Raw genomic sequence first — 11761 nt, forward strand, 5'->3', positions numbered from 1 at the left:
CAGAGCGGTGCCTGGGCCCCCGGGACCACGTGCGGGCCCGGGGGGCGTGGAGTGCGCTTGAGGCTGGGCTCTCTGGCTCCAAGATCCTTCGTGTAGAAAAGCTTTTCCGCAGCGCTTGGGCACCCTGACCCGCGCCTTGTCTCTCCCAGGGACACTTACTCGGACTTCTTTCGGTATAATTGCCTTGAATTCCCCGGGTCGTGGAGGATAGCGCCCCAGCTCGGCTCCACCTTCCAGGTTCTAACTTAAAAATAGCTGCGTGACTCAGGCAAGTCCCAGCCCGTGAAACAGCAGTGATAGGCTCGCCTCATTGCAGGGCGCCTGGCACACATCTCTTTTGCTTGTGATAGAATATTTGATAGAATATTTGAGCTGGTTGAACATGTCCTGTACACTTTTTATTGAGTGACTTGCCTTTGACTTGCAGCGTTTTGGAGATACTACATACGCTACGTTTTGATGGATTGACGTTTTTATTTGTTGTAGGAGGATAAGATCAATGCCCTCATTAAAGCAGCCGGTGTAAATGTTGAACCTTTTTGGCCTGGCTTGTTTGCAAAGGTAAGGTGATGGTGGCAAAGTGATGTGGTAAAGCCTGCTGATTTACGAGGGCAGGTGTACATGCTGAAGTACCTCCAGCAGTGCCATAAGGCCTCACATGCCGCTGGATCTCCTAGGCGTATTTGGTTGCATTTATATCTCTAGGAGCTAATAAGATTTCAGTTTCTCAAGTCTTATCAGACTCTGGTTTCCCTTTTGCTCTGAAACCATGGTCAAAAAAAAAAATCTGAATCAGGTCATTTATTCCCAAAAAGGATCACCCGGGAGATAGGTACTACCCATGTTAAAGTTGCAAGCAAATTCTTGCATTAAAACTATGGTTTAATGGACATTTGGGTTTAGCGGACTTCATTGACACAACAGTAAGTACTATGTGTTAGGATATAAAAGACTAATAAAGACGAGATTCCTGGTCATGGAGCTTGCACTGGCTATTTTCCATTGTACAGGTTACTTAATCTCTGGCAAGTTAAGCTGATAGCATCTAACTCCGGGGTTGTGTCCTCTAAAGAGTTTTGAAAGATTGTAAACATTGTACCTATGTCATCTTTAAGAGGCCCCTTTTGAAGTCCTATGTTTGTTTAGTAGACTGAAAATTTGAGTTCACTGTTAAGAGGAGACATGGAACTGTGGAAAGAATATTCATTTGAGTGTTTCAGGAAGTTTAGATTATTTTTTTGCCAACATGTTATTTCTAAAAGGAGGGAAATCAGCTACCTCAGGAGGTTCTTAACATATAGGAATGTAATTATCAGATTCAAAGCTGAACAGTAGTGTGTTGCCCTGTCTAACCTAAGTTTTGGCTGTTAGCAAAGAAAAGCCAGTGTCTAGGGTATTGATTCCAGGACCTTCCACTAATAACAAAATCCCAGGATGTTCCATCTCTTATATAAATGTATTTGCATATAACCTATGCACATCCTCCTGTATACTTTGGAAGTCTACATGTTTGGTACGCATGCTTTTCCACTGTTGAAACCATGGATGTGGAACCCACTGTATATAGTGTTAAGGGTTGATCACTGTAACCTGGAAGGGGGGATACTTTTTGTTTTTGGTACGTGAGCGCTGTGTAACAAGGACAGAACTGGGCATTTACCTATGCATGCACATGTATTGCAGGCCCTGGCCAATGTCAACATTGGGAGCCTCATCTGCAACGTAGGGGCTGGTGGACCTGCTCCAGCAGCTGGTGCTGCACCAGCAGGAGGTCCTGCCCCCTCCACTGCTGCTGCTCCAGGTAGGAAACATGGAGTTTCTAGTATTGGGAGGAGTGTAGAGATTTAAAAAAAAAAATAGTATTATAGGTAAAATTGCCGTTAATTTTCCACAGGCAGATGATGTATGGAAATCTAACACCTGACTGTTTTTTTTCTAGCTGAGGAGAAGAAAGTGGAAGCAAAGAAAGAAGAATCCGAGGAGTCTGATGATGACATGGGCTTTGGTCTTTTTGACTAAATCTCTTTTATAACGTGTTCAATAAAAAGCTGAACTTTACTGCTGTTGGTCTTGCCCATAGCTTGGGAATGCGCTCTGCAAAAATGGTGTCAGTTTTGTAATGTTGGCTTTCAACCTATTCTGCCATGACACAGGCTGGATTTTCCCTGCCACTGTTGCCAGATGTGAGATCATAGACAATCCTGATGCTAACAAGAAGGCACCTCATGGTACAGTGTTAAAAACTGCACTGGGGTGGCAGGAGGAAGGATCAGAGCAGATGCTTTGTCCAGGTTACCTGTATAAACTTGAGGATTATAAGGTGTGTCCCCTCCACTGGAGGCAGAGGGTAATACAGACCAGCATTAGAAAGCCTCCTGGGTAATTACCCTATACAACCCTGCCTAATAATGAACTTTGACCTATGCTGAATTGACCGCTACATCCCAAGGTTGTAAAGAAACTTAAGACCTAGCTGTGTAATGTCTCACCAAATGCTTGGGAGTTTTACGGTAACACTGAAGGAGTGCAGAAAGTTTACTTCATAGTTTATTAAGGTCCCCAGTTACACAAAGTGGATAAAACAAGATTCAAGCCTGGGTTCCAAAAGCTAAGAGCTTTTTTTGTTTGCCAATTAATAATACCATGAATGGAAATTTCGACTTTTCAGGCTTGGATTATATAATAAACCATGGGTATTGTGTATTCAGAGCAGCTAATGACATGCCAGGCACATGAATGAGTCTTATCCTTATCTGCATTAGCATTTAATAGATGAAGACATTCAGTGATGAAAAGCATGACTTCTAGCCGGGACTGTCACGTCAATGTAAAAAAGACCATTTGTATAAGTTACTGCAACTACTTGGGGAAAATGGCAGTTCTACTTCAAGAGAAACTACATGTGGACATGAGGATACATGCCTGGGAATGTTCAAAGCAACACTTCGAGCAAAGACTTTTTAAGTATATGCATCTGATAAGAGTAATAAATATAAAAGATGGGATGGTGAACAATTTAGGACCTTGAGTAAGGTGCAGTTAACAATGGGTAGGAGTATGAGTTTTAAGTTTTTTGAGAGGGGTTCTAGGCTGGAATGCATTGGTGCAGTCATGGCTTACTGCAGCTTCAAACTCCCAGGCTCAAATCAATCATCCCACTTCAGCCACCCCCAAGTGGCTGGGACTATAGGCATGCCACCATGCCTGGCTAAATTTTTGTAGACAAACCTCAACCTCCTGGTGTCAAGCGATCTGCACGCCTTGACCTCCCAAAGTGCTGGGATTGCAAGTATGAGCCATCATGCCTGGCTAGTTTTGTGTTTTTAATATATGGCTTGAGCATCCCTTACCCAAAATCCGAAACATCAACATGACACTCAAAGGAAACGTTCATTGGAACGTTTTGGATTTTCGGGTTAGGAATGCCCAACCTGTATATTAAAACCATAGGCCAGGCATGGTGGTTCATGCCTGTGATCCCTGCAGTTTGGGAGGCTGAGGCAGGAGGATCACTTAAATCCATGCCCACCTCTACAAGAAATTTTTTAAAAAATCAGTGCAGCGCGGTGGTATTCGCCTGTGGCTTCAGTGAGCCATGTTTGTACCATTATACTCGAGACTGGGTGACAGGGTGGGACCCTGTCTAAAATTATCTAAGATCATAAAGTATAGATAAAAACCTTAGGTATATACAAATATTCCAAAGTCTGAAAAAAAATTAGAAATCTGAAACACAAATGGTCCCAAGCATTTCGGATAAGGGATTCTCAGCCTGTACTAAAGGGCAGTTGTGAACTAGTGAGGATGTGATAGCCTATATCCACATGTTAAGTGCCTGCTTTTCCTTCACCCATTAACAGCTAACATTAGCTAGGACTGCTCGTCTGTGTGGCATCTCATTCTTCACAACAGTCCCATGACAGGATGACCCCATGTTGGGGATGGGGAAGTGGAAGCTCTCAGGTTACAAACTAGTAAGTGGATGGGTGAACCAGATTAAAACCCCACTCTGAGTCCCTGTTCTCTTAACAGCATGGCCCATGCTTCTGGTCGTGTCTCCTACCTGCATCAGCTTCCTCATCTGTAATGACTGTAGGGTTCTGGAGAGGTAACAGTAGGAATTCTTTGTGCTGAGTGAACAAGTGTCAGAGGAGGGAATACTAACACTTCACCAAGCTGAAGAATGGGTTAAAGAGAATACTAACAAGATATGGGAAAAGGACAGCATCTAGAAGAGCAGACATTAAGTGGTAAGCTAGGAATATTGTAAATGTCAAACTCAGCTATCCAAACAATCCAATCAACTAAAATGTTCACTAGCAAGACTCCAATGTTAACAGTCTGTAAGTGCATGGCCCAGGCTTCTCCCCCCACTCAGACTGCATTCTCTCCCTCTCCCTTGGAGGAAGAGAAGAACCATCATCAATGGCAAATGACAGTTGCAGCAAAGCAACACCAAGAGCCAACCTCACGCTCAGCAGAGAATGCTGTCCTGTCACCTCCTCATGGTTTCCAGTGCTGTACACATTGAGAGAAAATTCTCTAGTAAGGAACTACAGAATTGATGCCTGAAATTATACTCTTGGTCCAGCTTTTTTTTTCTTTTTTTTTTTTCTCAATTTATTTGAGACAGGGTCTCACTGTTGCCCAGGCTGGAGTGCAGTGGCATGGTCATAGCTCACTGCAGCCTTTCTTGGGCTAAGTGATCCTCCTGCCTCAGCCTCCTGAGTGGCTGGGACTGTAGGCATGAGCCACCCTGCCTGGCATGGCCCAGCTTTTTAAGAAATCTTAATATAGCTAAAAGTCTTTCTAAAGAACAATTTGAAAATCAAATTAGAAGACCCACATACATACATAGAACTACTAACAATTCATCCGATACTGAATGAAGTCCTCTTTGTTCCATCTGCTTTCTAGTTCTCCCGAGCCTCCTTTTTTCTTTTTCTTTTCGGAAATGGGACTATCTACTTCATATTGGGGAATGAAAGAGGTAAGTGAACATTCAATACTTGTTACTTCCCTTTTGCATACAGTACAAGGAACACAGTTGCCATCCCTAGTTCCCCAAATCTCCAGGTCTAATAGGTCCAAGCCTCATGCTCCTCAAACCGCCTACCCCCCGTTCTGTTTGTTTGTTTTTTGTTTTGTTTTGTTTTGTTTGAGACAGAGTCTCACTCTGTTTCCCAGGCCTGAGTGCAGTGGCACGATCTCGGCTCACTGCAGCCTCTGCCTCCAAGCGATATTCCTGCCTCAGCTTCCTGAGTAGCTGGGATTATAGGCACGCACCACCACACCTGACTAATTTTTGTATTTTCAGTAGAGACAGGGTTTCACCATATCGGTCAGGCTGGTCTCGAACTCCTGACCTCATGATCCGCCCACCTCAGCCTCCCAAAGTGCTAGGATTACAAGGGTGAGCCGCTGCACCTGGCCCCCCATTCTTATCAATCAGGCAGGTTTGGTTTCTCATATTTCATACTTCTGATTGTTCACCAAGCATACATGTTACTTTGCTTACATTTCCATTGCTCTCAGCATTGTGTTCACATCTCCTGTAGCCACTGGTCCATGTATCCAGGTCCATGGCTGGCCAACTCACAACCCTTGAGAAGTCTATCAGCAGGAGCCCAGATTAGGCATGAAGGGCTCTCATGTTCTGGAGAACTGTAGGAACAGACATGCTCACAGACAAACCATCTAAACAACTTCGAAAACCTGTATTGTCACTGAATGTGTTGCACAATAGGATAAGTAAAAATATCCAAAAGCTCCTGCCAATTGTTTTACTCTCTAATCCTTTTTTTTTTTTTTTGCTTCTCGACTGAAAATAAGGAGAGAACCACATGTGAAATTTTAAAACCACCTTTTGGAAGAGATAAACACTCTTAATTAAAATGAAAGAACTAGGTGCAGTGGCTCAAGCCTGTAATCCCAGCACTTTAGGAGGCCCAGGCAGGCAGATCACTTGAGCCCAGGAGTTCCAGACCAGCCTGGGCAACAAAGTGAGACCCCCATCTCGACAAAAAAGAAAAAAAGAAAAAAATTATAATGTCCAGATTATTGATCTGACCAGAACAGTCCAGGTTCCATGATGCATGCAGTGGTGTCTGTGATCTGACTTTTGAGAGACATCTGGCTGTGTTTCAGAAGAACTAAAAATACAAGTGCTGTAAAGCTTTAAAGCAGCCATGTTTATCTCAAGCTGAATTATTCAGGCTTGCTTACAAAGATGAGAGAGAAGTGGCCTGTAAAATGACAGAGAAAAACATGAAGGGCTGGTCGCTGTATCTTACAAAAGTATGCGTGTGGAGGGGACTCCGTGACATGGCAGAAGAAATGCTGGGTTGACACAGCTGAAGTGCCAGGCCTAACTTTACCCTGTCATAGCTGTGTGAACTTATGAAGGTACTCAACCTCTCTGAGCAAGTTCATTGTTTTGTTTAAAATTGTTTTGAGACAGAGTCTTGCTCTGTCACCTAGGCTGGAGTGCAGTGGCACAATTTCAGCTCACTGCAACCTCCCAGGCTCAAGCAATCCTCCCACCTCAGCCTCCCAAGTAGTTTGGATTACAGGTGCATGCCGCCATGCCCGGCTAATTTTTTGTATTTTTTGTAGAGACAAGGTTTCGCCAGGTTGCCCAGGCCGATCTTGAACTCCTGGACTCAAGTTATGTGCCCGCCTCAGCCTCCCAAAGGTTTTGTTGGGCCAATGTGAGCCACCATGCCTGGCCAGTTTGTTTATATTAAGAGGGCTAATTGAGTTCTCCTGACAGGGTAAAGCCCTGAATGGGAGAACGCATAAAAGTTATCTCTAAAGTGCTACTCAACCAGATCAACAATTACCTGGCTCACATTGTTCCCTAAGAATTTTACTGTACATGCTCATTGAAATTATGGGGGGAGAAAGGATTTGGCATGTTTTATTTGAATTTATAGAAATATAGTAAACATTTTGCTGCATAATTATTTTAAATTCTTTCATTTTACTTTATTTTTTGACACAGGGTTTTGCTTTGTTGCCCAGGCTGGAGTGCAGTGGTGAGATCAGTGCAGTAGTGAGATCACACCTCACTGCAGCCTCAACCTCCTGGATTCAAGCCATCTTCCCACCTTGGCCTCCGAAGTAGCTGGAACTATAGTTTTAGTTCTTCTGAAACAGAGCCAGATATCTCTCAAAGTCAGATGACAGACACCACTGCTTGCATCATGGAACCTGGACTGTTCTGGTCAGATCAATAATCTGGACATTTCCATCAGAAAACAGGGTCAGAGGTCTTCACATACGTTTATAGGATTGCTCAAATACTTAGGGGCTTTCAAAGAATTCTCCAAGGCCTTCTCAATTTAACTTGCTGAAGCTTCCACACCTCTGACTTGTATGCTTTTAAGAGTGCTTATAATGTCCAATTCAAGAAATGTGTGTGTTTCACGCTCCAGACCTTTGCAGTTGCTATGACCATGCCACTGCACTGCAGCCTGGGCAACAGTGAGACCATTTTGGGAGGCCAAGGTGGAAAGGTCACTTGGGGTCAGGAGTTCGAGACCAGCCTGGCCAACATGGTGAAACCCCATCTCTATTAAAAAATACAAAAATTAACCGGGCGTGGTGGCGCATGCCTGTAATCCCAGCTACTCGGGAGGCTGAGGCAGGAGAACTGCTTGAACCCGAGAGGCAGAGGTTGCAGTGAGCCAAGATCGCGCCACTGCACTCCAGCCTGGTGACAGAGCTAGACTCCATCTCCAAAAAAAAAAAAAAATGTACACATATAATTACGTCCACGTGATTGTTGACTGCCTCCTACTCCACACCATATGTTCTGGGGATCAGGGCTGTCCGTTTTGCTCACCTGTATCCCCAATACTTAATGCTGGGCTCCTTGTTGGCCTTCAACATATATTTATCAGAGTTCAAGTCTCCTTTTACACGTTAAGAAGTTAGGACTGGCTGGGCGCAGTGGCTCACGCCTGTAATCCCAGCACTTTGGGAGGCTGAGGTGGGCAGATCACCTGAGGTCGGGAGTTCGAGACCAGCCTGACCAACATGGTGAAATCCCATCTCTACTAAAAATACAAAAATTAGCGGGGCGTAGTGACGCATGCCTGTCGTCCCAGCTACTCAGGAGGCTGAGGCAGGAGAATTGCTTGAGCCAGTAAGGCAGAGGCTGTGGTGAGCTGAGATCGCACCCCTGCACTCCAGCCTGGGCAACAAAACTGAAACTCCGTTTCAAAAAACAAAAACAAAAAAGAAGAAGTTAGGACCCAGATGGGGGGAGGAACTTATTAAGCAGCAATGATAAACGGAACCAGAACTGGAACCCATGACTCCAGACTAGCAAATGTTCTTTCCACTGTAGCAGCCCTACAGGGGCAAACACGCGCCCGCCATCCACCAGGAGCCTCATTCATTCATTTACTTTCACAGCACGCACCTTCCAGGCTCCCCAGCACGGGTACAGGTTTGAGGCGGGAACCAGATGAGGACGAAGGCAGAGATGCTGTTGGTACCAGGTCTGGCCTTGCACTCCGGCTCTGCGAACGTAATGCGCAGTCTTGCAAGCCTAGCCCCTGGGCATCAGGGCCGATTGCCCTGGGTATGCCTGGAGAGATGAACAGGGAACTCATCAGATGCCACAGCAGAAGCAAAGGCGTGGTACCTGGAGGCCCACTTCGTTCAGACTCACACGGAGTCCCGCACTCAGGGTGACCTGTCACCTTCTCTGTCACGTCCAGCATCACCTAGGATGAAGCAGAAGATGCAGGAAGCTTAGAGGCCGAGGCTAGGAGGCCAGATGAAGTGTCGTCGCCTGCCCCGGTCTCAGCCCCAGGGAGCCTGGCACCTCTCCAGCGCTGGCGCGTAAAGGTCGCAGGCCCACAGTCGAGCTTTTTTTTTTTTTTTTTGATACGGAGTTTCGTTCTTGTTGCCGAGGCTGGAGTGCAATGGCGCGATCTTGGCTCACCTCACCGCAACCTCTGCCTCCCAGGGACAAGAGAGTCTCCTGTCTCAGCCTCCCGAGTAGCTCGGATTATAGGCGAACGCCACCACGCCCGGCTAATTTAGTAGAGACGGGGTTTCACCATGTTGGTGAGGCTGGTCGCGAACTTTGATCCACCCACCTTGGCCTCCCAAAGTGCTGGGATTACAGGCGTGCGCCACAGCGCCCGGCCCACAGTCGAGCTTTCAAAGCCCGCTGCGCGCCCATCAACGCGGCGCTGGGAGGAAAAGGCGGGCCGAGAGGCGGGGCTGGAGACCGAGTGTGGCCGAGGGAAGCCGAACTTTCCAGTTTCACTGAGGCTTGTTAGCCGCTGGGGGCGCCTTCGGGCCCGCCGGCTTCTGCGCATGCTCTTGACCCTCAGTCCCCCGGAGGAATGTCTTTAGTCAGGAGCTGATTAGTGGATGAAGGCGGCTGATCTGTTTCGAAGCCTCTGTGTTGGGAAAGGCCAACGCTTTCATTAGCCCCAGAAATGGGATGGGGCGCGTTTGTAGTTGGGAATCCTGAGCCCGGGCTGTTGCTTGGAGGACTCGGGAGCAGCAGTAGATTTCGGCGTTACCAGCAGAGGTCTCACCAGGTCCCTGTTCCTTCACTTCCCAGAAGTGAGTCCTGGCCGTTCCCGGCGCCTTCATTTCCAGAAGGTGATTTTACCCAGAGAAAGGAGAGGGAAGATTTGCTCTACCTTTGGCTCCTTACCAAATAGCTAAATCATGTGGAAAGCTGGTAAACAAAAACACAAAAATTAATGAAACAACTTGCCGGGCCCCTCCAAGGCCCACTGAACCAGCACCTCGGGGCAGCCACCAGGAATCTGTATTTTCATAAGCTCTTCTGATGAACCGGGGGATAAGTCAGTGAGGGCTGGAAACTCCCGGATCAGAGCAAACCCAGCTCCTCACTCAGCGCCTGAGGAAAAGATGCGTAGTCAATATTGTTTGAAAGAATGTGTTGTGTAAATGAATATATGAATGAAGAGCTGTCTTCAAACGTGGAAGGAAAAGTTAACCGTTTGATAAAAGGCGATATTGATAAACCTGGGAAAATGGGCTGTTGGTTGATTTGGGTGTAAATTCCTACAACGTTTTTCTTCTTCTTTCTTTACTCCTCCTCCTCTCCCTCCTCCTCCCCCATCCCTCCTTTCCCCTCCTCCTCCTCTTTCTCTTCTCTTCTTTTTTTTTTTTTTGAGACAGGGTCTGACTGTCGCCTAGGATGGAGTGCAGTGGTGTGTGATCTCTGCTCACTGCAACGTTGAACTCTGGGGCTCAAGCGATCCTCCCGAGTAGCCGGGATTACAGGCACATGCCACCATGCCCGGCTACTTTTTTTTTTTTTTTTTTGGTCTTTTCTAGAGATAGGGTTTCACCATGTTGCTCAGGGTGGTCTTGAACTCCTAGGCTCAAGTGATCCTCCAGCCTTGGCCTCCCAAAGTGCTGGGATTACAGGCGAGAGCCACCACACCCAGCCCCTTAATGTTTCATTCCACTATTTTATTAAAGACTGAAAAACCAGTTAATAATGTGGGGATTTTGAATTTCTTAAATTTAAAAACCACAGTTAATGTGGAGATTTTGAATTTTTTAAATTTAAAAACCACAGTTAATAATGTGGAGATTTTGAATTTTTTAAATTTAAAAACCACAGTTAATAGTATGGAGATTTTGAATTTTTTTTACTTTTTTTTTTTTTTTTTTTTTTTTTGAGACAGCGTCTTGCTTTGTCACCCAGGTCGGAGTGCAGTGGTGCAATCAAGGCTCCCTGCAGCCTCGACCTCCTGGGCTCAAGCAACCTTCCTGCCCCAGTCTCCAAGTACCTGAATTACAGGTGGTGAGCCACTGTGCCATCACTACAAGTTCCAATTTTTAGAAAAAAATTTTTAATGTTTTCTTCAGCCTGTTTGAGTTTGAATTACTACAATTTTTTTTTTTTCTTTTGAGATGGAGTTTCGCTCTGTCGCCCAGGCTAGAGTGCGATCTCTGCTCACTGCAAGCTCTGCTCCCGGGTTCACGCCATTCTCCTGCCTCAGCCTCTCGAGTAGCTGGGACTACAGGCACCTGCCACCATGCCCAGCTAATTGATTGTAATTTTAGTAGAGACAGGGTTTCACCGTGTTAGCCAGGATGGTCTCGATCTCCTGACCTCGTGATCTGCCCACCTCAGCCTCCCAATGTGCTAGGATTACAGGTGTGAGCCGCTGCGCCTGGCCAAAACTACTACAATTTTTTGAGGGTAATTTGGTCCTCTCTCTCAAAAGTGCACTTACCCTCTATCCAGGAATTTCATTTGCAGGAACCTATGCTATGTACAATTGCATTGAAGTATTGCTTGTATTAGGAAAAAAGTGTATGATAAGCAGATTGAATAAATGTTGATGTTTTCATGTAGCTATGTATAGGAATGCTGCTATGGAAAGACATCCAGGACACCTTGTTAAGGAAAAAGGTAAGTTGCCCCACCAGTATGCATAACATGACCCTATTTGAGTTAAAAAAAAATTATGTGCATATGTTTATAGTATTAAAAAACCCTGGGAGGATTCAAAAGTAATTACAACGATTAATTCTGAGGACAGGGATTGGATAAGGTGGAAGAAATATTTTTACTTTCCAGTTTATCCTTTCCATATTGCTTGAATTTTTAAAGACCATGAACATGCATTACTTTTCTAAATTAAAAACACTAGTTTTGATTTTTTAAAAATTGGAGAGGGTTTCATGTGGAAGAGAGACTCAACTTTCAAGTAGCTCTAGAAGGAAGAACTCTGACCAATTTTGA

General features: G+C 45.5%; 1 protein-coding gene across 5 annotated transcripts in view; it reads left to right on the forward strand.

The window, feature by feature from the left end:
- RPLP1 (ribosomal protein, large, P1) overlaps positions 1 to 4938 on the forward strand; it is a 5388-nt gene extending 450 nt beyond the window's left edge. The window contains exons 2-5 of one of the 5 annotated variants that reach the window (XM_011968954.1): positions 487 to 561; positions 1684 to 1801; positions 1940 to 2033; positions 4928 to 4938. In XM_011968954.1, the coding sequence (XP_011824344.1) occupies positions 487 to 561; positions 1684 to 1801; positions 1940 to 2019 (273 nt within the window). In that variant the 3' untranslated portion in view covers positions 2020 to 2033; positions 4928 to 4938. Of the gene's footprint in view, positions 1 to 486; positions 562 to 1683; positions 1816 to 1939; positions 2059 to 4927 lie in introns of those variants that run through there. The other 4 variants (XM_011968946.1, XM_011968960.1, XM_011968937.1 and 1 more) reach the window with 4 other exon arrangements.
- Positions 4939 to 11761: the final 6823 nt, after the last annotated feature.

The sequence above is a fragment of the Mandrillus leucophaeus genome, unplaced genomic scaffold (genome assembly GCF_000951045.1).
Source record: "Mandrillus leucophaeus isolate KB7577 unplaced genomic scaffold, Mleu.le_1.0 Scaffold12, whole genome shotgun sequence".
NCBI lineage: Eukaryota > Metazoa > Chordata > Mammalia > Primates > Cercopithecidae > Mandrillus > Mandrillus leucophaeus.